The 23,822-nt window shown below is 43.3% G+C and overlaps 1 protein-coding gene across 1 annotated transcript; it reads left to right on the forward strand.

Moving 5' to 3' along the window:
- The first annotated feature begins 293 nt into the window (after nucleotides 1–293).
- Nucleotides 294–23,395, forward strand: LOC139420662 (hepatocyte nuclear factor 4, gamma). The gene is made up of 10 exons (XM_071170875.1): nucleotides 294–409; nucleotides 5,982–6,147; nucleotides 7,012–7,106; nucleotides 7,675–7,781; nucleotides 7,888–8,043; nucleotides 8,350–8,437; nucleotides 8,885–9,037; nucleotides 15,384–15,620; nucleotides 22,295–22,414; nucleotides 22,679–23,395. Exons 2-10 carry the CDS (start codon nucleotides 5,987–5,989, stop codon nucleotides 22,795–22,797), a joined length of 1,236 nt encoding a protein of 411 aa, XP_071026976.1. The 5' UTR covers nucleotides 294–409; nucleotides 5,982–5,986; the 3' UTR covers nucleotides 22,798–23,395.
- The last annotated feature ends 427 nt before the right edge of the window (nucleotides 23,396–23,822 follow it).

Below are 23,822 nucleotides of genomic sequence, written 5' to 3' on the forward strand. Positions count from 1 at the left end.
TTATTTTGTGAAACATTACCTCACTCTGTCCCCCGTCTCGACAGAATTGGCAATGCTGACACCACACACACACTCACACACACACACACACACACACCAATATTCCTGTCCCTCTGAGTTTTATGGAGGCTAGTTACTGTTTAACGTCCCCACCCAACTTTCAGTTTGTTTAGTAAATCAATGTAATGAGAGCCTATGCCGGCGCCATCAAATGTGTCGCTCAATGAATTATAGGCCCATAGCTTTCCCTTCCAACCTTCCGCGTGTTGTTGCAACTCCTCGCCCACGACTCTCCCATTTCGTGCGGTGACACCGTGGGACAAGTGTCGCTTCAAAGCTGGTGGCTAGTTTACAGGTGGACTCACGTTCTGTTGAATTAATGTACATAGCTGACGGACAACACCAAAAGGTAAGCGGTCTCATTTGAAAATATAAAGAATGAACACATGATGTTTGTAGCCTACATCGTATACAGTGACATTATCACAGCGATGATAATTAACTTTGTTGAGTGTTCAAAAGTGAGACATCAGCTGCGTTCGTACCTTACCTTGTCGGTTCAGCTGTATTTGGGTCGTAGCGCTCCAACGGGAGACATTGACTTGTCACGTGGTCCTGTGTTTGTCTAGTGGGGTGTTACCCCACCTGCACAGGATAGGACAGGACAGGTAGGCTAGATTATGGGAGTTACAGAATGAGTGAGCTAGCTCTCAGGTAGCCTAGCCTATGTCCCACAGACATAAAACAGAACCTTTCCATGAATTGCCTACTAAAATAAATATAATTCATGTAGTTCATTCTGAGGAGAATAAACCATTCCCCAAATAGAAAAACTGAAGAGGGTGGTAGTTGGGCTACGCCATAGCTTACTTTACTTGTGTGAATTGTAAAACTGTGTGAAGCGGGAACTTCCTCATACAGTTCCATAAAACATTTGTTTGCATATGGCTGTAGTCAACCTCGTTCTCAATGCATGTAGACCTACCTACCCATCAACTGTAGAGCTAGACCATGACTTCCTTATACTTATACCAATGTTTTTAAAGGATCATTTAATCAATTCAATGCCTTTGATATGAGATCATTGGCCCTCAGTGAGAAGATGAAAGGATGACACCAGCTTGAGATAGTGAAAGTGTAATATTCAAGATATTCTGTTCAAAGTAATCTAAAAGTTGGAATGCTGCAACCTTTGCTAATATCTAAATTGGATAATTAAGTAACAAGGCACCAGTAACCAGTTTATGATATCAATAAGGCATGAGGGGTGTGGTATATGGCCAATATACCACGGCTAAGGGCTGTTCTTATGCATGACGCAACACGGGGTGCCTGGATACAGCCCTTAGCCGTGGTATATTGTCCATATACCACACCCCTCATGCCTTATTGATATCATAAACTGGTTACCAACGTAATTGGAGCAGTATGGATAAATGTTTTGTCATACCCGTGGTATATGGTCTGATATACTACGGCTGTCAGCCAATCAGCATTCAGGACTTGAATCACCCAGTTTATAATGTAGAATAATCTCCCCTGGTTGGAAGAGAGAGACGGTATGTACACAATACAGGTGTTTTCTTGTGGTAAAACAGATAAGATATCTTTGTTGCACACAGGATGGTAAAGATCACATGATAACCAATTTCACGTTCTCTACTTGAACTAAAAGGTACTTTTTAATTGGTTTCATCAGACTCACTTCTAATGACAATCTCTAAAGGAAGACCAAGATAGCTCCATATTTTTTGCATTGTGTGTGGTTGTATACCTGTGTTTAAAAGGTTTGAAATGTCAAACAGACAGATAGGGTTTTGAGTGTTTCACACAGTGCTAGCCTGTTAGCTCTGGGCTTAATGGCCCTGCTGTAGTGTTTTAGTTGCTAACACACCAACCAGACATGTGACTACAGTGCATGTGCTCTGGGAGAAACAGGCATTGATGCTAGGCAGCAGAGACAGAAACTGTAATATGGTTCAGCTGCTGTGTTTGAAAAGAAAGCTGTGTTTGTTGCTAATGTCATGAAGCAAACACAAGCAACACGTCTTCATCAGGTAACCTTATGGGTGACGCACACACAAAACTCCTTTCTTTCTCTCTCTCTCTCTCTCTCTCTCTCTCTCTCTCTGTATGTATGTATGCACTTGGTAGTGGATTAATGAAATAGATGTAGGATCTTAATTTGAGCCAGTTTGCAACAGCAGAAAAATTATCCTGCAGCAACAGGACATTTGAATGAATTGACATTTCTTTGTAGGGGTTGATATTTTTTTGGTCAGGGCAAATCAATTCTGAAATGTCAAAGTGGAATTACAAACTTTAGAAGCATTTTTTTTTAAATGTGCTAGTTTGCATTTTCTGCTGTGCAGGAAAATTCTCAGTAATTAAATGTTGTTCAAATTAAGATCCTACATTTGTATGTGCCATTAGGATACATTTACCACAGTTAGATTAACTGCTCTAGGTATACTGTACCCACACCCTCCTTCCTACCATCATGATTATTGCCCTAATCATAAACGGAATGATGCAGGCCATTCAATTATGTTAGATTCATTATATTACCTCAATCAGATTGCATTCAATCTCTAACGGAGGTATTTAGTGCAGTGAAACTATGTGAATAGTGGGAGTAGAGGGTCAACTATGTCTTGTTTATGATCAGCAATACAAAAGGATAGAAGGAAGTGAATGGGAGTCAGTGGCTGGTATCAGTGGTGTTTTTCTCTGTGCTCTGCCTCCCTGTAGATTAGATGCTGTTGTATTGCTCTGCAATTGATTAGATTAGGCAGGCTATGGAGGCCACAGAATCCTGTCCACAAACACACACACCTAATGACATCGTCACCACCTTGTCAAACTTGCCAATATGTCTCACAAACAGAGAATATCTATCTCTCCCCTATCTCTCCAACTGTGATAAGTGAGGGAAATAAGGACAGATAAAAGAAAGAGATAAGTAATGTGCAACTAGGTGAGATGCCTTCGTCAAGGCCCACCCACTTTCGTTGTAGGTGACCAATCAAATGGCAGGTACCTTAGGTTACCTTCTGCACTCCGAAAGGTGGAAGAACTGTGTGACAGAAGAAGAAGAAGGTGAAGAAGAAGGTTAAGAAGAAGAAGGTTAAGAAGAAGAAGGTTAAGAAGAAGAAGAAGGTGAAGAAGAAGAAGAAGGTGAAGAAGAAGAAGAAGGTGAAGAAGAAGAAGGTGAAGAAGGTGAAGAAGAAGAAGGTGAAGAAGGTTAAGAAGAAGAAGGTTAAGAAGAAGAAGGTTAAGAAGTAGAAGGTGAAGAAGGTTAAGAAGAAGAAGAAGAAGGTGAAGAAGAAGAAAGAAATAGACAGAAAGTGATAGCGAAAGAAATTGGAACAAAAAAACATAGACGAGAGAAAGACAGGCAGAGAAAAAGAGAGAGGGAGAAGAGCCAGTAAAAGGATAGAGGGAGTGAGAGAAAGACAGGCAGAGAAAAAGAGAGAGGGAGAAGAGCCAGTAAAAGGATAGAGGGAGTGAGAGAAAGACAGGCAGAGAAAAAGAGAGAGGGAGAAGAGCCAGTAAAAGGATAGAGGGAGTGAGAGAAAGACAGGCAGAGAAAAAGAGAGAGGGAGAAGAGCCAGTAAAAGGATAGAGGGAGTGAGAGAGAGACAGGCAGAGAAAAAGAGAGAGGGAGAAGAGCCAGTAAAAGGATAGAGGGAGTGAGAGAGAGACAGGCAGAGAAAAAGAGAGAGGGAGAAGAGCCAGTAAAAGGATAGAGGGAGTGAGAGAAAGACAGGCAGAGAAAAAGAGAGAGGGAGAAGAGCCAGTAAAAGGATAGAGGGAGTGAGAGAAAGACAGGCAGAGAAAAAGAGAGAGGGAGAAGAGCCAGTAAAAGGATAGAGGGAGTGAGAGAGAGACAGGCAGAGAAAAAGAGAGAGGGAGAAGAGCCAGTAAAAGGATAGAGGGAGTGAGAGAGAGACAGGCAGAGAAAAAGAGAGAGGGAGAAGAGCCAGTAAAAGGATAGAGGGAGTGAGAGAGAGACAGGCAGAGAAAAAGAGAGAGGGAGAAGAGCCAGTAAAAGGATAGAGGGAGTGAGAGAGAGACAGGCAGAGAAAAAGAGAGAGGGAGAAGAGCCAGTAAAAGGATAGAGGGAGTGAGAGAAAGACAGGCAGAGAAAAAGAGAGAGGGAGAAGAGCCAGTAAAAGGATAGAGGGAGTGAGAGAGAGACAGGCAGAGAAAAAGAGAGAGGGAGAAGAGCCAGTAAAAGGATAGAGGGAGTGAGAGAAAGACAGGCAGAGAAAAAGAGAGAGGGAGAAGAGCCAGTAAAAGGATAGAGGGAGTGAGAGAGAGACAGGCAGAGAAAAAGAGAGAGGGAGAAGAGCCAGTAAAAGGATAGAGGGAGTGAGAGAGAGACAGGCAGAGAAAAAGAGAGAGGGAGAAGAGCCAGTAAAAGGATAGAGGGAGTGAGAGAGAGACAGGCAGAGAAAAAGAGAGAGGGAGAAGAGCCAGTAAAAGGATAGAGAGAGTGAGAGAGAGACAGACAGAGAAAAAGAGAGAGAGGGAGAAGAGCCAGTAAAAGGATAGAGAGAGTGAGAGAGAGACTGACAGAGGGAAAGAAAGAGAGGGAGAAGAGCCAGTAAAAGGATAGAGGGAGTGAGAGAGAGAGACAGGCAGAGAAAAAGAGAGAGGGAGAAGAGCCAGTAAAAGGATAGAGAGAGTGAGAGAGAGACAGACAGAGAAAAAGAGAGAGAGGGAGAAGAGCCAGTAAAAGGATAGAGAGAGTGAGAGAGAGACTGACAGAGGGAAAGAAAGAGAGGGAGAAGAGCCAGTAAAAGGATAGAGAGAGTGAGAGAGAGACTGACAGAGGGAAAGAAAGCGAGGGATGAAGTATCCGTCTGTGTCGGTGAGTAACTCTCTGTTGGACATGGATGTAGCCAACTACAGTGAGGGACTGGACCCAACGTACAGCACCCTGGGCTTCGATCATGCTGACGTCCTCTATGGTGGGGGAGGTGAGTGGACCCACACGCACACAAAAACACACACACAAACACACGCATAGTTTACATACGTAGACATGTAGTTTGTCATTCTACTTATACACTCACACTCATTACTGCACTTAAAAAAACAGTTGAATATTGCATTTATCCATGAATGAATAATCCATGAGTGGTAAGAGGTCTGTTAGGATGTGAATCTCAGTGTGTCGTAAAGACAGGTTTATTGTGGGCCGACAGTTAGAGGACAGTAAGAGGACAAGTTGTCATCTCAACACGTTGATGGATGAAAGGAAAGTTGGTCAAACATGGACTTTCTTCTCTCTGGCATTGTCAAGATGTATTCCTCCTCCTTGGACGTGGTTGGCGTATGCAATCATCTTTCTGGTGTGTTTTTGTTGCTATATTTATAAGTCTTGATCTCATGGTTTTGGTCTTGACATCACATGGGGTTTGGGTCTGGGTCCCAATACGCTGGTTCTTGTTCTAAGTCTGGGTCTGTGGAGGTTGGAACTTGGTCTGGTTCTGAGTTTTGAAGGCTCTTCTCATCTCTGGAGCCATGTAGATATAGAAAAACTAGATCAACCCTAACCCTGCATTGTTTTGGAGTGAGGTTTAATATTATTGCTGTCCTTCACATGTATTCCAGATAAAAGCACCAAAGGCTTTCCTAATCAAGCCAATTCCCTATCTGTCACCATACAGATACCAGTCAGCTAGTACAGATCTGAATCCTTCTCTTCCTTTGTCAAGATGCCTTGATTTCACATGCACAAAGGAATGATTGATTCTCTATTTCAATTGAGGTTTTCTGATGCCAGGAGGATGCGTGTGTGTGTGTTCATGTTTGTGTGTGTGTGTGTGTGTGTGTGTGTTTGTGTGTGTGTGTACATGCATGATGAGTAACCTTTTCTGAGGCCATAAAACTTGTATTAGCTCCCTGCACTAATACCTATAGACTTCAGCTCAGTGGTCTAACCCAGTCTTTGGATAATGTGTGTGTTCCAGACAGTATGCCAGCGGAGCCGGGCCTGTCCCAGGCAGATGTTGGGAACTCTAACTGTGCCATATGTGGAGACAAGGCTACAGGGAAACACTATGGAGCTTCCAGCTGTGATGGATGTAAAGGGTTCTTCAGGCGCTCCATACGCAATAACCACATCTACTCCTGCAGGTAGGGGAGTGTGTGTTTGTGTTTCCAGCCTATAGCTGCAGCTACCAGAGCCTATGTCTACACTAACAGACACAATATTAACATTACACTCCTGCAGGTAGGGGAGTGTGTGTTTGTGTTTCCAGCCTATAGCTTCAGCTACCAGAGCCTATGTCTACACTAACAGACACAATATTAACATTACACTCCTGCAGGTAGGGGAGTGTGTGTTTGTGTTTCCAGCCTATAGCTGCATCTACCAGAGCCTATGTCTACACTAACAGACACAATATTAACATTACAATCCTGCAGGTAGGGGAGTGTGTGTTTGTGTTTCCAGCCTATAGCTGCATCTACCAGAGCCTATGTCTACACTAACAGACACAATATTAACATTACACTCCTGCAGGTAGGGGAGTGTGTGTTTGTGTTTCCAGCCTATAGCTGCATCTACCAGAGCCTATGTCTACACTAACAGACACAATATTAACATTACACTCCTGTAGGTAGGGGAGTGTGTGTTTGTGTTTCCAGCCTATAGCTGCAGCTACCAGAGCCTATGTCTACACTAACAGACACAATATTAACATTACACTCCTGCAGGTACAGTACACTCTTAGAAAAAAGGTGCTATCTAGAACCGACAAGGGTTCTTCGGAACCCTTTTTGGTGCCAGGCAGAACCTTTTGGGGTTCCATGACTTTCCACAGAGGGTTCTACCTGGAACCCAAAAGGGTTCTACCTGGAACCAAAAAGGGTACTCCTATGGGGACAGCTGAAACCCCCCTTTTTTTTCTACGAGTGTAGTCATACTGCAACGAACAGAACTACAAGGTAGGCCCATAGAGTTAAGATATTGACAGTAACCTGTCTTTGCGTCTCCAGGTTTAACCGTCAGTGTGTGGTGGACAAGGACAAGAGGAACCAGTGTCGGTTCTGCAGGCTCCACAAGTGTTTCAGAGCTGGCATGAAGAAAGAAGGTTGGCCACATCAAACCATCAGTATTACTGAATACCAATAGAATATGGCGCTCATCTCCATCAATGTGCAGGCTTTTGTTCCAGCACTAGCTCTGTACTCACAATTTAAACAAATCAAGCAGTCAGTGTGAGGAGGGCATCAGGGCTGGGAGGCTGAAACCAGGGTTTCCATAAACTAAACATGATTATTCAGAGAACACTGTGTTTATGACGGATATCAGAAAAGGATTGTGTGTGTGTTTGTGTGTGTGTGTGTTTATGGGCCCTGTAACCTTGGCAGAGAGCTTTATGACACCCAATCATGTGCCTTTCAGACATGTTGTTCAGTGCTGCTATTGGTTAACTTTTGACTTCACCTCTACACAGCCTGTTCTCCTGCATGGTTTGGTCAGAACTAAAAGTCAGCTATTCAAATGATTATTATGATATTGTAGCAAATTCCGGGGATAGGCAAACTATATTTGTTTCTCAGTCCTATCTATACCTTAGATTCTGGAAATGGTAACATGGTAATATCATACCAATAGCTCTGATCTGATGTGTTTGTGTGTGTTTGTGTGTATTTCAGCGGTTCAGAATGAGAGAGATCGAATCAGCTCCAGAAGAAACATTCAGGACAATCAGGATCTCCCACCTATCACTGTTCTGGCCCAGGCAGAGTCACTGTCTCAACAGGTAAAACGCACCCGCACCCGCACCTGCACACACAAACACGTACACACACACATCATCAGTGTTTCCAATCATCTGCATGACTACTCATTCTCTCTCCCCACTCTAGATCAGTGCATCCAGTCCCAGGGGTGCAGTAGATGTGTCAGAACAGAAGTCAGCTGGTGTGGGTGATGTCTGTGACTCCATGAGACAACAGCTGCTAGTGCTGGTGGAATGGGCCAAATACATCCCTGCCTTTGGTGAGCTGCCCTTGGATGACCAGGTAAGCAACCTGACTAGTCTGGGCGTAGCTACATGACCAACTAATAGTGACTGGAACTAAAACTAAACAGTGGTTACCAAAGTTATGCCACGACTCTTCTAAAGCCTTTTGAATGTGCTTGTGACCTTCCAGAAACACAAAGTAATGGATCTAGCTTCAGTTCGAAGCTAATGGTTTAGATTCAAATGAGTCTTGGGCTGAGATATGTTTGTAGCCTGTGATTGGTTACTCATGTCATTGTTTCTCACCCTGTGTGTGTTTCCTGTGTCTGTGTCTCTGTGTGTGTGTGTGTGTGTGTTTGTCCAGGTGAGTCTGCTCAGGGCTCATGCAGGGGAACACCTTCTACTAGGGGTCGCCAAGAGGTCAATGCCTTACAAGGACTTCCTGCTTCTTGGTAAGAACTGACCAATCACCTCTCACCTTTATGCCTCAGTAACACCCAATCAGAACCTGCTATACTGCCGTGCTAAGCTTGATTTAAAGCTGACATATCAAGGCCAACAGGTTGGTTGCCCTGTAAGACTGTTATACAACCAGATAATCATTGACTCAAGTCTTTGGAGGCCTCTGACTTAAACATGTTTTATCAGACAGAAAGACATGGAAGACACTTTTTGTGGATCGCCACCTACAGAGGATTTGTAGATGGTAAAATTATCAAAATAATTGATAAGTAATGTAAATGGGGATTAGAAGTGACATGCTTCAAGTACATTCACCTACACACACATACACACACACATATACATCCCCCGCAACATGTGGAGAAACACACACTCAACCCCCCTACCCCACTCCCAAAACACACATTTCCCTCCCCCTCCCCTCTCTCCCTCTCCAGGTAATGGGTGTGTGATCCATGGTAGCAGTGCGGAGCCGGACATCGGTCGTGTAGCTAACCGTGTTCTAGATGAGCTGGTCCTGCCCTTCCAGGACATCCAGATAGATGACCATGAGTATGCTGCTCTCAAGGCCATTGTCTTCTTTGACCCCGGTAAGCACTTTAACAACCCCGACTCAGGCAGCCTTCCACTTTTACACACCCATATACACACAATAGCTTCCGTATTCAACCAAACAAAGTTGATTTGAATGGTTTTGTTAATCATTGAGACGTGACTGTTCTCTGTTGTCTCTGAGCCTGCACGCATATCATTTCATATCAAATCAAAAATGGCGCCGGAGGGGATGGCTGCCGTTTTATTTGTATTTATTTTTATTTCACCTTTATTTAACCAGGTAGGCAAGTTGAGAACAAGTTCTCATTTACAATTGCGACCTGGCCAAGATAAAGCAAAGCAGTTCGACACATACAACAAAACAGAGTTACACATGGAGTAAAACAAACATACAGTCAATAATACAGTAGAAATATCAGTCTATATACAATGTGAGCAAATGAGGTGAGATAAGGGAGGTAAAGGCAAAAAAAAGGCCATGGTGGCGAAGTAAATACAATATAGCAAGTAAAACACTGGAATGGTAGATTTGCAGTGGAAGAATGTGCAAGGTAGAGATAGAAATAATGGGATGCAAAGGAGCAAAATAAATAAATAAATACAGTAGGGGGAGAGGTAGTTTGGCTAAATTATTTTGGGGCTAAATTATAGATGGGCTGTGTACAGGTGCAGTGATCTGTGAGCTGCTCTGACAGCTGGTGCTTAAAGCTAGTGAGGTAGATGTGTTTCCAGTTTCAGAGATTTTTGTAGTTCGTTCCAGTCATTGGCAGCAGAGAACTGGAAGGAGAGGCAGCCAAAGGAATAATTGGTTTTGGGGGTGACCAGAGAGATATACCTGCTGGAGTGTGTGCTACAGGTGGGTGCTGCTATGGTGACCAGCGAGCTGAGATAAGGGGGGACTTTACCTAGCAGGGTCTTGTAGATGACATGGAGCCAGTGGGTTTGGCGAAGAGTATGAAGCGAGGGCCAGCCAACGAGAGCGTACAGGTCGCAGTGGTGGGTAGTATATGGGGCTTTGGTGACAAAACGGATGGCACTATGATAGACTGCATCCAATTTATTGAGTAGGGTATTGGAGGCTATTTTGTAAATGACATCGCGGAAGTCGAGGATCGATAGGATAATCAGTTTTACGAGGGTATGTTTGGCAGCATGAGTGAAGGATGCTTTGTTGTGAAATAGGAAGCCAGTTCTAGATTTAACTTTGGATTGGAGATGTTTGATGTGAGTCTGGAAGGAGAGTTTACAGTCTAACCAGACATCTAGGTATTTGTAGTTGTCCATCACGTCCAGAGTAGTGATGTTGGACAGGCGGGCAGGTGCAGGCATCGATTGGTTGAAGAGCATGCATTTAGTTTTACTTGTATTTAAGAGCAATTGGAGGCCACGGAAGGAGAGTTGTATGGCATTGAAGCTTGCCTGGAGGGTTGTTAACACAGTGTCCAAAGAAGGGCCAGAAGTATACAGAATGGTGTCATCTGCGTAGAGGTGGATCAGAGACTCACCAGCAGCAAGAGTGACATCATTGATGTATACAGAGAAGAGAGTCGGTCCAAGAATTGAACCCGTGGCACCCCCATAGAGACTGCCAGAGGCCCGGACAACAGGCCCTCCGATTTGACACACTGAACTCTATCAGATAATTAGTTGGTGAACCAGGCGAGGCAATCATTTGAGAAACCAAGGCTTTCGAGTCTGCCGATGAGGATGTGGTGATGATGATGAGGATGAGTCGAAAGCCTTGGCCAGGTCAATGAGTACAGCTGGCCAGGTCAATGAATACGGCTGCACAGTATTTGTTTCTTGTTGATGGCGGTTAAGATATCATTTAGGACCTTGAGCGTGTCTGAGGTGCACCAATGACCAGCTCTGAAACCAGATTGCATAGCGGAGAAGGTATGGTGGGATTCTAAATGGTCAGTAATCTGAATACCTTTGAAAGGCAGGGTAGGGTATGGGCTCCTAACCAACTGTCCTATTTTGTTAGTTTTTTTGTAACTTTTTTTTAAAAACTTATTTTGTACATAATGTTGCTGCTACCGTCTCTTATGACCAAAAATAACTTCTGGACATTAGAACAGCAATTACTCACCTCGAACTGAATAAATATTTTTTCTTTAACGAGTCCAACGCAAAGGATATTTGCGTGAAGAAAAGATGGAGAAAAAGGGGGCGGATGGCGGGGTGCCTTCTGAGAATTCGTAGGCGAGTGAGTAAACCTCCACTACCATCCGTTCTATTGGCCAACGTGCAATCACTGGAAAACAAAATGGATGTTATACGATCAAAACTATCCTACCAACGGAACATTGAAAACTGTAATATCTTATGTTTCACTGAGTCGTTGCTGAACAACGACACGGATAATATAGAGATGGCGGGATTTTCCATGCATCGGCAGGACAGAGAAGCTACGTCTGGTAAGACGAGGGATGGGGGTGTGTGTCTATTTCTCAATAACAGCTGATGCGCGATGTCTAATATTAAAGAAGTTTCGAGGTATTGCTCGTCTGAGGTAGAGTACCTCGTGATGACCACACAATCTACCAAGAGAGTTCTCATCTATTATTATTCATAGCCGTCTATATACCACCACAAACCGATGCTGGCACTAAGACCGCACTCAACCGGCCATAAGCAAACAAGAAAATGCTCATCCAGAAACGGCGCTCCTAGTGGCCGGGGACTTTAATGCAGGCAAACTTAAATCTGTTTTACCTAATTTTTACCAGCATGTCACATGTGCAACCAGAGGGGAAAAAAACTCTACACCACCTTTACTACACACAGAGAGACGCATAGAAAGCTCTCTCTCACCCTCCATTTGGCAAATCTGACCATAATTCTACCATCCTGATTCCTGCTTACAAGCAAAAACTAAAGCTGGAAGTAACAGTGACTCGCTCAATACGGAAATGGTCAGATGACGCGGATGGTACGCTACAGAAATGTTTTGCTAGCACAGACTGGAATATGTTCCGGATTCATCCAATGGCATTGAGGAGTATACCACCACAGTCATCGGCTTGGTCAATAACTGCATCAATGACGTCGTCCCCACAGTGACCGTACGTACATATCCCAACCAGAAGCCATGGATGACAGGCAACATCCGCATTGAGCTAAAGGCAACCACTTTCAAGAAGTGGGACACTAATCCGGACGCTTATAAGAAATCCCGCTATGCCCTCAGACAAACCATCAAACAGGCGAAGTGTCAATACAGAACTAAGATAGAATCCTACAACACCGGCTCTGACGCTCGTCAGATGTGGCAGGGCATGAAAACTATTACGGACTACAAAGGGAATCTCATTAACAGCATCATCCTGGATACCTTAGACACACTCCAATTCACATTCCGCCCCAACAGATCCACAGATGACGCAATCTCAATTGCACTCCACACTGCCCTTTCCCACCTGGACAAAAGGAATACCTATGTGAGAATGCTATTCATTGCTTAAGCTCAGCCTTAGTGCCCACAAAGCTCATCACTAAGCTAAGGACCCTGGGACTAAACACCTCCCTCTGCAACTGGATCCTGGACTTCCTGACGGGCCCTCCCCCAGGTGGTAAGGGTAGGCAACAACATGTCTGCCACGCTGATCCTCAACACTGGGTCCCAACAGGGGTGTGTGCTTAGTCCCCTCCTGTACACCCTGTTCACCCACGACTGCATGGCTAAACACTTCTCCAACACTATCATTAAGTTTGCTGACGACACAACAGTGGTAGGCCTGATTACTGACAACGATGAGACAGTCTATAGGGAGGAGGTCAGTGACTGCCAGGACAACAACCTCTCCCTCAATATGAACAAGACAAAGGAGCTGATTGTGGACTAAAGGAAAATGCGGGCCGAACGGGCCCCCATTAACATCAACGGGGCTGTAGTGGAGCGGGACAAGAGTTTCATGTTCCTTGGTGTCCACATCACTAACGAACAATCATGGTCCAAACACACCAAGACAGTCGTAAAGAGGGCACGACAACACCTTTTCCCCCTCAGGAGACTAAAACGACTTGGCATGGGTCCCCAGATCCTCAAAAAGTTATACAACTGGACCATTGAGAGCATCCTGACCAGTTGCATCACCGCCTGGTAATGGCAACTGCTTGGCATTTGACCGTAAGTTGCTACACAGAGTAGTGTGTACGGCCCAGTACATCACTGGGGCCAGGCTTCCTGCCATCCAGGACCGACAGTTGAAGTCGGAAATTTACATACACCTTAGCCAAATACATTTAAACTCAGTTTTTCACAATTCCTGACATTTAATCCTAGTAAAAATTCCCTGTCCTAGGTCAGTTAGGATCACCACTTTATTTTAAGAATGTGAAATGTCAGAATAATAGTAGAGAGAATGATTTATTTCAGATTTTATTTCTTTCATTCCCAGTGGGTCAGAAGTTTACATACACTCAATTAGTATTTGGTAGCATTGCCTTTAGATTGTTTAACTTGGGTCAAACATTTCAGATAACCTTCCACAAGTTTCCCATAATAAGTTGGGTGAATTTTGGCCCATACCTCCTGACAGAGCTGGTGTAACTCAGTCAGGTTTGTAGGCCTCCTTTCTCGCACAAGATTTTTCAGTTCTGCCCACACATTTTCTATAGGATTGAGGTCAGGGCTTTGTGATGGCCACTTCAATACCTTGACTTTGTTGTCCTTAAGCCATTTTGACACAACTTTGGAAGTATGCTTGGTGTCATTGTCTATTTGGAAGACCCATTTGCGACCAAGCTTTAACTTCCTGACTGAGGTCTTGAGATGTTGCTTCAATATATCCATATAATTTTCCTACCTCATGATGCCATCTATTTTGTGAAGTGCACCAGTCCCTCCGGCAGCAAAGCACCCCCACAACATGATGCTGCCACCCCTGTGCTTCACGGTTGGGATGGTGTTATTTGGTTTGCAAGCCTCCCCCTTTTCCTCCAAACATAATGATGGTCATTATGGCCAAAGAGTTCTATTTTTGTTTCATCAGGCCAGAGGACATTTCTCCAAAAATACGATCTTTGTCCCCATGTGCAGTTGCAAACCGTAGTCTGGCTTTTTTATGGCGGTTTTGGAGCAGTGGCTTCTTCCTTGCTGAGCGGCCTTTCAGGTTACGTCGATATAGGACTCGTTTTACTGTGGATATAGATACTTTTGTACCGGTTTCCTCCAGCATCTTCACAATGTCCTTTGCTGTTGTTCTGAGATTGATTTGCACTTTACGTACCAAAGTACATTCATCTCTAGGAGACAGAACGTGTCTCCTTCCTGAGCGGTATGATGGCTGCGTGGTGTTTATACTTGCATACTATTGTTTGTACAGATAAACGTGGTATCTTCAGGCGTTTGGAAATTGCTCCCAATGATGAACCAGACTTGTGGAGGTCTACAATGTTTTTCTGAGGTCTTGGGGGATTTATTTTTATTTTCCCATTATGTCAAGCAAAGAGGCACTGAGTTTGAAGGTAGGCCTTGAAATACATCCACAGGCACACCTCCAATTGACTCAAATTATGTCAATTAGCCTACCAGAAGCTTCGAAAGCTATGACATAATTCTCTGGAATTTTCCAAGCTGTTTAAAGGCACAGTCAACTTAGTGTATGTAAACTTCTGACCCACTGGAATTGTGATACAGTTAAATAATCTGTCTGCAAACAATTGTTGGAAAAATGACTTGTGTCATGCACAAAGTAGATGTCCTAACCGACTTGCCAAAACTATAGTTTGAGTGGTTGAAAAACAGGTTTTAATGACTCCGACCTAAGTGTATGTAAACTTCCGACTTCAACTATATACTAGGCGGTGTCAGAGGAAAGCCCCAAAAATTGTCAAGGACTCCAGTCACCCAAGTCATAGACTGTTCTCTCTGCTACCGCATGGCAGGCGGTACCGGAGCACCAAGTCTAGGACCAAAAGGCTCCTTAACAGCTTCTACCCCCAATCCATAAGACTGCTGAACAATTAATCAAATGGCCACCAGGACTATTTACATTGACACCCCCTCATTTGTTTTTAAACTGCTGCTACTCGCTGTTTATTTTCTATGCATAGTCACTTTATCCCTACCAACATGTACAAATTCCCTCGACTAACCTGTACCCCTGCACATTGACTCGTCACCGGTACCGCCTGTATATAGCCTAGTTATTGTTATTTTATTGTGTTACTTTTTTCTTTTTTACTTTAGTTTATTTGGTAAATATTTTCTAAACTCTTTCTTTAACTGCATTGTTGGTTAAGGGCTTGTAAGTAAGCATTTCACGGTAAGGCCTACCCTTGTATTCGGTGCATGTTACAAATAAAGTTAGATTTGATTTGATTCACGTATCCTTTCTCTCCCGCCATCATCGTTCCATCCCTCCTTCTCTCCAGATGCCAAGTCTCTGCGTGACCCGTCTAAGATCAAGGCGATGCGTCTGCAGGTCCAGATGAGTCTAGAGGACTATATTAACGACCGTCAGTATGACTCCAGAGGGAGGTTTGGAGAGCTGCTGCTACTGCTGCCTACTCTACAGTCCATCACCTGGCAGATGATTGAACAACTGCAGTTTGTTAAACTCTGTGGCCTGGCCAAGATAGACAACCTTCTGCACGAGATGCTGCTGGGAGGTGAGTCTATGTATGATAACATACAGGTTATCAGGTAGGTTACTTTCTAAATGTAATCCATTACAGTAATTGTAATCAGTAGCGTAACTTTTGGATTACCCAAACTCAGTAACGTAATCTGATTACATTCTGTTACTTTTAGATTACTTTCCTCTTAAGAGGCATTAGAAGAAGACAAACATATATGTTACCAATTGAACAACATCTATTGCAGGATAAATCAATGTTAAAGTTTACATAGCTGGCCATATATGGATGTTCAATTTTACTTTATTTATTTAATGTTTATTTAACTAGGCAAGTCAGTGAAGAAAATGTCTTATTTACAATGACGGCCTACCAAAAGGCAAAAGACCTGCGGGTGGGACGGGGACTGGGATTAGATAAAAAAATAACATACAAATATAGGACAACACACATCACGACAAGAGAGACAACACAACACTACATAAAGAGAGACCTAAGACAACAACATAGCAAGGGAGCAACACATGACAACACAGCACGGTAGCAACACAACATGACAACAACATGGTAGCAACACAACATGACAACAACATGGTAGCAACACATCATGTTATCAACACAAAACATGGGATAAACATTATTGGGCACAACAGCACAAAGGGCAAGAAGGTAGAGACAACAATACATCACACAAAGCAGCCACAACTATTAGTAAGAGTGTCCATGATTGAGTCTTTGAATGAAGAGATTGAGATAAAACTGTCCAGTTTGAGTATTTGTTGCAGCTCGTTCCAGTCGCTAGCTACAGAGAACGGAAAAGACGAGCAACCCAGGGATGTGTGTGCTTTGGGGACCTTTAACAGAATGTGTGTTGTAGGTGTTGTATGTGGTGTGGCGTACATCAGGTCAGCCACCAGGGGGAGACTCGTCGAGGCCTGGTGACAGACAGAGTATACATCGAGGCGATGGCTCTATCTGCTGGACGGGCCAGGTCTTGACGGGCTCTCCGCCCAGGACTAATTGGGGCTGATTGGGGAGTTGGTGAGTAATCAAGGGCTGATTGCTCACCAGCTGTACAAGCCCCATAAAGCTGCCAGAGGGGCAGCACACAGGAGAGGACTGGGTAAGGTAAGGTGACTTCCGTGTAGTTGGAGACGGAGACGGAGCCTGAGCTAAAGCGAGCAAGTTTGAGTGCCCGACAGGATACAGCAAGACCCGGAGCCCAGAAGACGGTATCCTGGAAAGGGTCTCATGGGGGAGACCTATCCTTTTCTTTTGATTTATTATTTAATAAACACCCTTGAAACCGAGCTAATCATACTCTGTCCATGTCTGATCTGTGTAAACGTCTTGACCCAACCCCCTGGTCTGCCACAGTGGTTAGGGGGGAGTGAGGCCTAAGAGGGTTTTATAAATTAGATCAACCAGTGTGTCTTGTGACGGGTATACAGAGATGACCAGTTTACAGAGGAGTATAGAGTGCAGTGATGTGTCCTATAAGGAGCATTGGTGGCAAATCTGATGGCCGAATGGTAAAGAACATCGAGCTGCTCGAGAGCACCCTTACCTGCTGATCTATAAATTGTGTCTCTGTAATCTAGCATGGGTAGGATGGTCATCTGAATCAGGGTTAGTTTGGCAGCTGGGGTGAAAGAGGAGCAATTACGATACAGGAAACCCAGTTTAGATTTAACTTTATCCTGCAGCTTTGATATGTGCTGAGAGAAGGACAGTGCACCGTCTAGCCATACTCCCAAGTACTTGTATGAGGTGACTACCTCAATCTCTAAACCCTCAGAGGTAGTAATCACACCTGTGGGGAGACGGGCATTCTTCTTACCAAACCACATGACCTTTGTTTGGAGGTGTTCAGAACCAGGTTAATGTTGGAGAAATCTTGTTGGACACTAAGAAAGCTTTGTTGTAGAGCATTTAACACAAAATCTGGGGAGGGGCCAGCTGAGTATAAGACTATATCATCTGCATATAAATGGATGAGAGAGCTTCCTACTGCCTGAGCTATGTTGTTGATGTAAATTGAGAAGAGCGTGGGGTCTAGGATTGAGCCTTGGAGTACTCCCTTGGTGACAGGCAGTGGCTGAGACAGCAGATTTTCTGACTTTATACATTGCACTCTTTGAGAGAGGTAGTTGGGGGGGGGGGGGGGGGGGGGGGGGGGGGACCTGTACCAGACAGGGGGAGACAGGCCAGGGCAGACGGTGAACAGATCGCCAGGTGGAATCCAAGCAGCAGTGCAGCAGGAAATGGGAGTAGATGTCACCGACTTGGGAGAAGCTTATATTTCTGGAGGCAGATTTCTTGTAGAAAATGCCAGTGGATGGTCTTTGAACACCAGGAGGGGGCTTCGAGGCTTCTGGATCTGGGTGGGGTAGCCTGCCATTTGTTGGGCTTAAAGGCTTCGACACCTCTCTCTTCACACGTCAGGGCTAATTGAAGTTGTATTCCTTTGTCCTAGAAAAGCTTGGTAGCCTGAGCATTCAGTCCTTATTAAGTCAAATATATAATTGTAATGTATTTTTCTTCTTGGCTTTTGAAAGTAAAACAACTGCTTCAGACTAAGCATTACTCACTCAGCTCCAGGTTGGATGGTTTGCCAGAGCATTTTATGTATAGTACGCAGACGACACCATTCTGTATACTTCTGGCCCCTCCTTGGACACTGTGTTAACTAACCTCCAGACGAGCTTCAATGCCATACAACTCTCCTTCCGTGGGCTCCAAACTGCTCTTAAACGCAGGGGAAACTAAATGCATGCTTTTCAATCGATCGCTGCCCGCACCTGCTCGCCCGTCCAGCATCACTACTCTGGACGGCTCTGACTTAGAATACGTGGACAACTACAAATACCTGGGTGTCTGGTTAGACTGTAAACGCTCCTTCCAGATTAAACATCTCCAATCCAAAATTAAATCTAGAATCGGCTTCCTATATCGCAACAAAGCATCCTTCACTCATGCTGCCAAACGTACCCTCATAAAACTGACCATCTTACCGATCCTCGACTTCGGTGATGTCATCTATAAAATAGCCTCCAACACTCAACTCAACAAACTGGATGCAGTCTATCACAGTGCCATCCTTTTTGTCACCAAAGCCCCATACACTACCCACCATTGCAACCTGTACGCTCTCGTTGGTTGGCCCTCGCTTCATACTCGTCGCCAAACCCACTGGCTACAGGTTATCTACAAGTCTCTGCTATTTAAAGCCCCGCCTTATCTTCAACTCAATGGTCACCATAGCAGCACCCACTCGTAGCACGTGCTCCAGCAGGTATATCTCACTGGTCACCCCCAAAGCCAATTCCTCCTTTGGTCGTCTTTCCTTCCAGTTCTCTGCTGCCAATGACTGGAACGAAAGGCAAAAATCACTGAAGCTGGAGACTCACATCTCCCTCACTAGCGTTAAGAACCAGCTGTCAGAGCAGCTCACAGATCACTGCACATGTACATAGCCTATCAATAAACAGCCCATCTATCTACCTACCTCATCCCCATACTGGTATTTATTTATTTATCTTGCTCCTTTGCACCCCAGTATCTCTACCTGCACATTCATCTTCTGCCGATCTACCATTCCAGTGTTTAATTGCTATATTGTAATTACTTCGCCACCATGGCCTATTTATTTCCTTAACTTACCTCATTTGCACTCACAGTATATATACTTTTTGTTTTCTTCTATTCTACTGTATTATTGACTGTATGTTTTGTTTATTCCATGTGTAACTCTGTGTTGTTGTATGTGTCGAATTGCTACACTTTATCTTGGCCAGGTCGCAATTGCAAATGAGAACTTGTTCTCAACTAGCCTACCTGGTTAAATAAAGGGAACTTGTTCTCAACTAGCCTACCTGGTTAAATAAAGGGAACTTGTTCTCAACTAGCCTACCTGGTTAAATAAAGGGAACTTGTTCTCAACTAGTCTACCTGGTTAAATAAAGGGAATTTGTTCTCAACTAGCCTACCTGGTTAAATAAAGGGAACTTGTTCTCAACTAGACTACCTGGTTAAATAAAGGGAACTTGTTCTCAACTAGCCTACCTGGTTAAATAAAGGGAATTTGTTCTCAACTAGCCTACCTGGTTAAATAAAGGGAATTTGTTCTCAACTAGCCTACCTGGTTAAATAAAGGGAATTTGTTCTCAACTAGCCTACCTGGTTAAATAAAGGGAACTTGTTCTCAACTAGTCTACCTGGTTAAATAAAGGGAACTTGTTCTCAACTAGCCTACCTGGTTAAATAAAGGGAACTTGTTCTCAACTAGCCTACCTGGTTAAATAAAGGGAACTTGTTCTCAACTAGACTACCTGGTTAAATAAAGGGAACTTGTTCTCAACTAGCCTACCTGGTTAAATAAAGGGAACTTGTTCTCAACTAGCCTACCTGGTTAAATAAAGGGAACTTGTTCTCAACTAGCCTACCTGGTTAAATAAAGGGAACTTGTTCTCAACTAGCCTACCTGGTTAAATAAAGGGAACTTGTTCTCAACTAGACTACCTGGTTAAATAAAGGGAACTTGTTCTCAACTAGCCTACCTGGTTAAATAAAGGGAACTTGTTCTCAACTAGACTACCTGGTTAAATAAAGGGAACTTGTTCTCAACTAGACTACCTGGTTAAATAAAGGGAACTTGTTCTCAACTAGTCTACCTGGTTAAATAAAGGGAACTTGTTCTCAACTAGACTACCTGGTTAAATAAAGGGAACTTGTTCTCAACTAGCCTACCTGGTTAAATAAAGGGAACTTGTTCTCAACTAGACTACCTGGTTAAATAAAGGGAACTTGTTCTCAACTAGCCTACCTGGTTAAATAAAGGTGAAAAAAGAAGCCTTCCATGTAATTCCATCCAAAATCAGGTCGTAGGTTTGGAGTTTTAATTTAGAGTGAAGGTTATGTTGTTTAGGGTAGCATCCTGTATATGTCCTGGTGACATAGTGAAGGTTATGTTGTGGAGGGTAGTATCCTGTATATGTCCTGGTGACATAGTGAAGGTTATGTTGAGGAGGGTAGTATCCTGTAAATGTCCTGGTGACATAGTGAAGGTTATGTTGAGGAGGGTAGTATCCTGTATATGTCCTGGTGACATAGTGAAGGTTATGTTGTTTAGGGTAGTATCCTGTATATGTCCTGGTGACATAGTGAAGGTTATGTTGAGGAGGGTAGTATCCTGTATATGTCCTGGTGACATAGTGAAGGTTATGTTGTTTAGGGTAGCATCCTGTATATGTCCTGGTGACATAGTAAAGGTTATGTTGTTTAGGGTAGTATCCTGTATATGTCCTGGTGACATAGTGAAGGTTATGTTGTTTAGGGTAGCATCCTGTATATGTCCTGGTGACATAGTGAAGGTTATGTTGTGGAGGGTAGCATCCTGTATATGTCCTGGTGACATAGTGAAGGTTATGTTGAGGAGGGTAGCATCCTGTATATGTCCTGGTGACATAGTGAAGGTTATGTTGTTTAGGGTAGCATCCTGTATATGTCCTGGTGACATAGTGAAGGTTATGTTGTTTAGGGTAGCATCCTGTATATGTCCTTGCCAAAAAATCTAAATTTGTCTAACTCTAAATCTATCTATTTTTAAGTGTTTTCTACTACATTTATTTATCGCTTTCTACTACATTTATTTATTATCATTTTATTTTTATTTTACTAGGCAATTAAGTTAAGAACAAATTCTTATTTACAATGACGGCCTAGGAACAAGGGAAGAATGACAGATTTTTACCTTGTCATGACAGGCCCAACACTCTAACCACTAGGCTACCTGCCGCCCTACACATAATAATAATCCGATCAGAATTACAGTCATTCCAATAAATGTTATACACCTTGATCTTCAAGAACAGGACTTGGAGATATGGAAGTATAGATTAGCCAAAAATATTTGATTTATTTATCGGCATGAATTAGATTGAACAAAAAACTTTAATTCCATAGGCTGTGATCTGCACTGTGCAGCTGGTGAATGAGCACATTTTTCACTGGCTGTCCACAGGTTTCAAAAACAATGATTGATAGGCAGTTTACATTTCTTGAATTCAACCATTATTGGGTTCAAATACACATTTAGATTTGTGAACAGCCATCCACAACAACCAGAATCCATAAGGCGCAAATAGCTAAATGAGAGAGCAGCAGTGTGATTCACATCAATGCGCTTTGTAGATATCAATAATAAGTCATATCCGTATCGCCGTTGACTACACCACTGCTGTCATCCTTACCTCCAAGCGTTTATTCAAGTTGGATAATCTTTGGATGCCGACAGCAGTTGCACCATTGGAAGACATAGCTTGTACTGTAGCCTACAAAAGCCTATTCCTGCTCTTTTCCCACAATCCATCACATTTGGTGTGTCATCATAGTGGTCTCTGACTTGTTGTCAGACTCGCTTAGGTGGAACAAACTTAAAGTAATCATCTAGTTTTTCAAATGTATCTGTAATCTGATTACAATATTTTTGCTGGTAACGTAACAGATTACAGTTACTGTTTTTTGTAATCCCTTACATGTAACAGATTACATGTAATTCGTTACTCCCCAACCCTGATAACATAACATAAGCAATATAGATGTTATTACGCTACTTGGAGGTGGGTAGTAGAGTGTACATTAACGGTGGACACAAGCAAATATATTTTCCTGTGTGCTGATTGGCTGGTTTGTCTGTTTATCTCCAGGTCTGGCGGCAGAGCCCGCCCACCTGCACCACCCAGGCCACACCCAGTTAGCCCAGGACCCTCTGACTGGACACACACTGGTCATCAGCACTATGCCTGCTACACACACTACTCAGATAGGTAAAATACACACCTACACACACTGGTCATCAGCACTATGCCTGCTACACACACTACTCAGATAGGTAAAATACACACCTACACACACAAGCATGCACGCAGTTGTTTCTCCAGTAGGTAAGATTCATGAGCATTCACAGGCAAGCATTCATTATAGTCCACAATGACTGCTCCATATTACTCTTTCTGCCCCTCTGGTGTGTGGCTCATATCGCTCTCCCCCCCCCCCCCCCCCTCTCTCTCTCTCTATCCCTCTCTCTGCAGTGTCTCCAGACACTCCTAACCCGTCTCCGCCTCAGGTTGCAGAGAAGTCCTCTCCTAGCCCCTCCCTTCTCCTGGCTCCACCCCTCCCACACAGACATACCGCCGAATCCCCACTCTGAGTGTACAGCACCCGCCCCCACCACCGAATAACCAAACAAACAAAACATACTGTTTGTCCACCATGAATGCAGCCAAAGAAATAGCAGAAAGACTTTTCTATGGTCCAAATCCGAATTTGAGATTTACACCTGTAACTTGTAAATGAAAAAAGTTGGATCTCAAGTTTGCATTCTGCCCTATGTTTGTAGATGTGTAAAATGTTCAGTGTTCCCTCCCCTATTCAGTGCCATAGGTTTTCACTCCAATTCGGTAGTCTTTATAGTTCGGTAGCATCTTTATAAATCATTAGATTATTCCTAAAGTCGGAGCCTCTCTTATCGTGGTGTAATTGTGAGTGTATTTGAGCTTTCTTTAGGCTCATCGTTGAATATGGAGCAGGAGATTTGCTAATCAGCTTGTACTTTATATACAGTATGCGTTACTTAAAGTGCACTTATTAGTAGTGGACTGTGTCTGGAACACATGATTGTCTGTTAATATTAATGTTCACGTGTTGCCATGTTGCTTGTGGTGTGGTGCTTTACAAATACACAAACTGGAGTATACTGTATTTGTCAATAATATAATTAACCGTACATTTAGTTCCTAATCAACTTTTCAGTGTCTTTCAGTCTTTTCAGATTACTGTTCTAATATGAAATGATATGAAAATGTTCAAATTTTGTGTAAATTCAATTGTTTGTATGTCAGAACTATTATATTGACCTTCTAAACTGTCAAATAGTGTATACAAATTAGACAATGTAAGCTATATTTTGTAACTGTATATTCTGATAAAAACAGAACACTATTTTCAATGAATTGTGACCTAAGCTATATGCTGCATTTTTTACACTCTTGCATGAACATGGACAAAGTTCTGATAAAATGCACACACGGCATAATCCATTGCACCACAACGGGGAAAATAAGGGGAAAGGGGCACCTCCATATGGTTTAAATAGAAATAACAAATTCACCAAGAGCATTTATACCACAAGAGGCTGCTGAGGGGAGGACGTATTGTTTATGTGTTTATGGCTGT

Source organism: Oncorhynchus clarkii, chromosome 11 (genome assembly GCF_045791955.1).
Source record: "Oncorhynchus clarkii lewisi isolate Uvic-CL-2024 chromosome 11, UVic_Ocla_1.0, whole genome shotgun sequence".
Lineage (NCBI taxonomy): Eukaryota > Metazoa > Chordata > Actinopteri > Salmoniformes > Salmonidae > Oncorhynchus > Oncorhynchus clarkii.

Coding starts and splice junctions, on each gene's coding strand:
- LOC139420662 (XM_071170875.1), top strand. CDS start 5,987: ATGCCAGCGGAGCCGGGCCTGTCCCAGGCAGATGTTGGGAACTCTAAC. Junction 9,038..15,383: donor CATTGTCTTCTTTGACCCCG/GTAAGCACTTTA, acceptor CCTTCTCTCCAG/ATGCCAAGTCTCTGCGTGAC. Junction 15,621..22,294: donor GCACGAGATGCTGCTGGGAG/GTGAGTCTATGT, acceptor GTTTATCTCCAG/GTCTGGCGGCAGAGCCCGCC.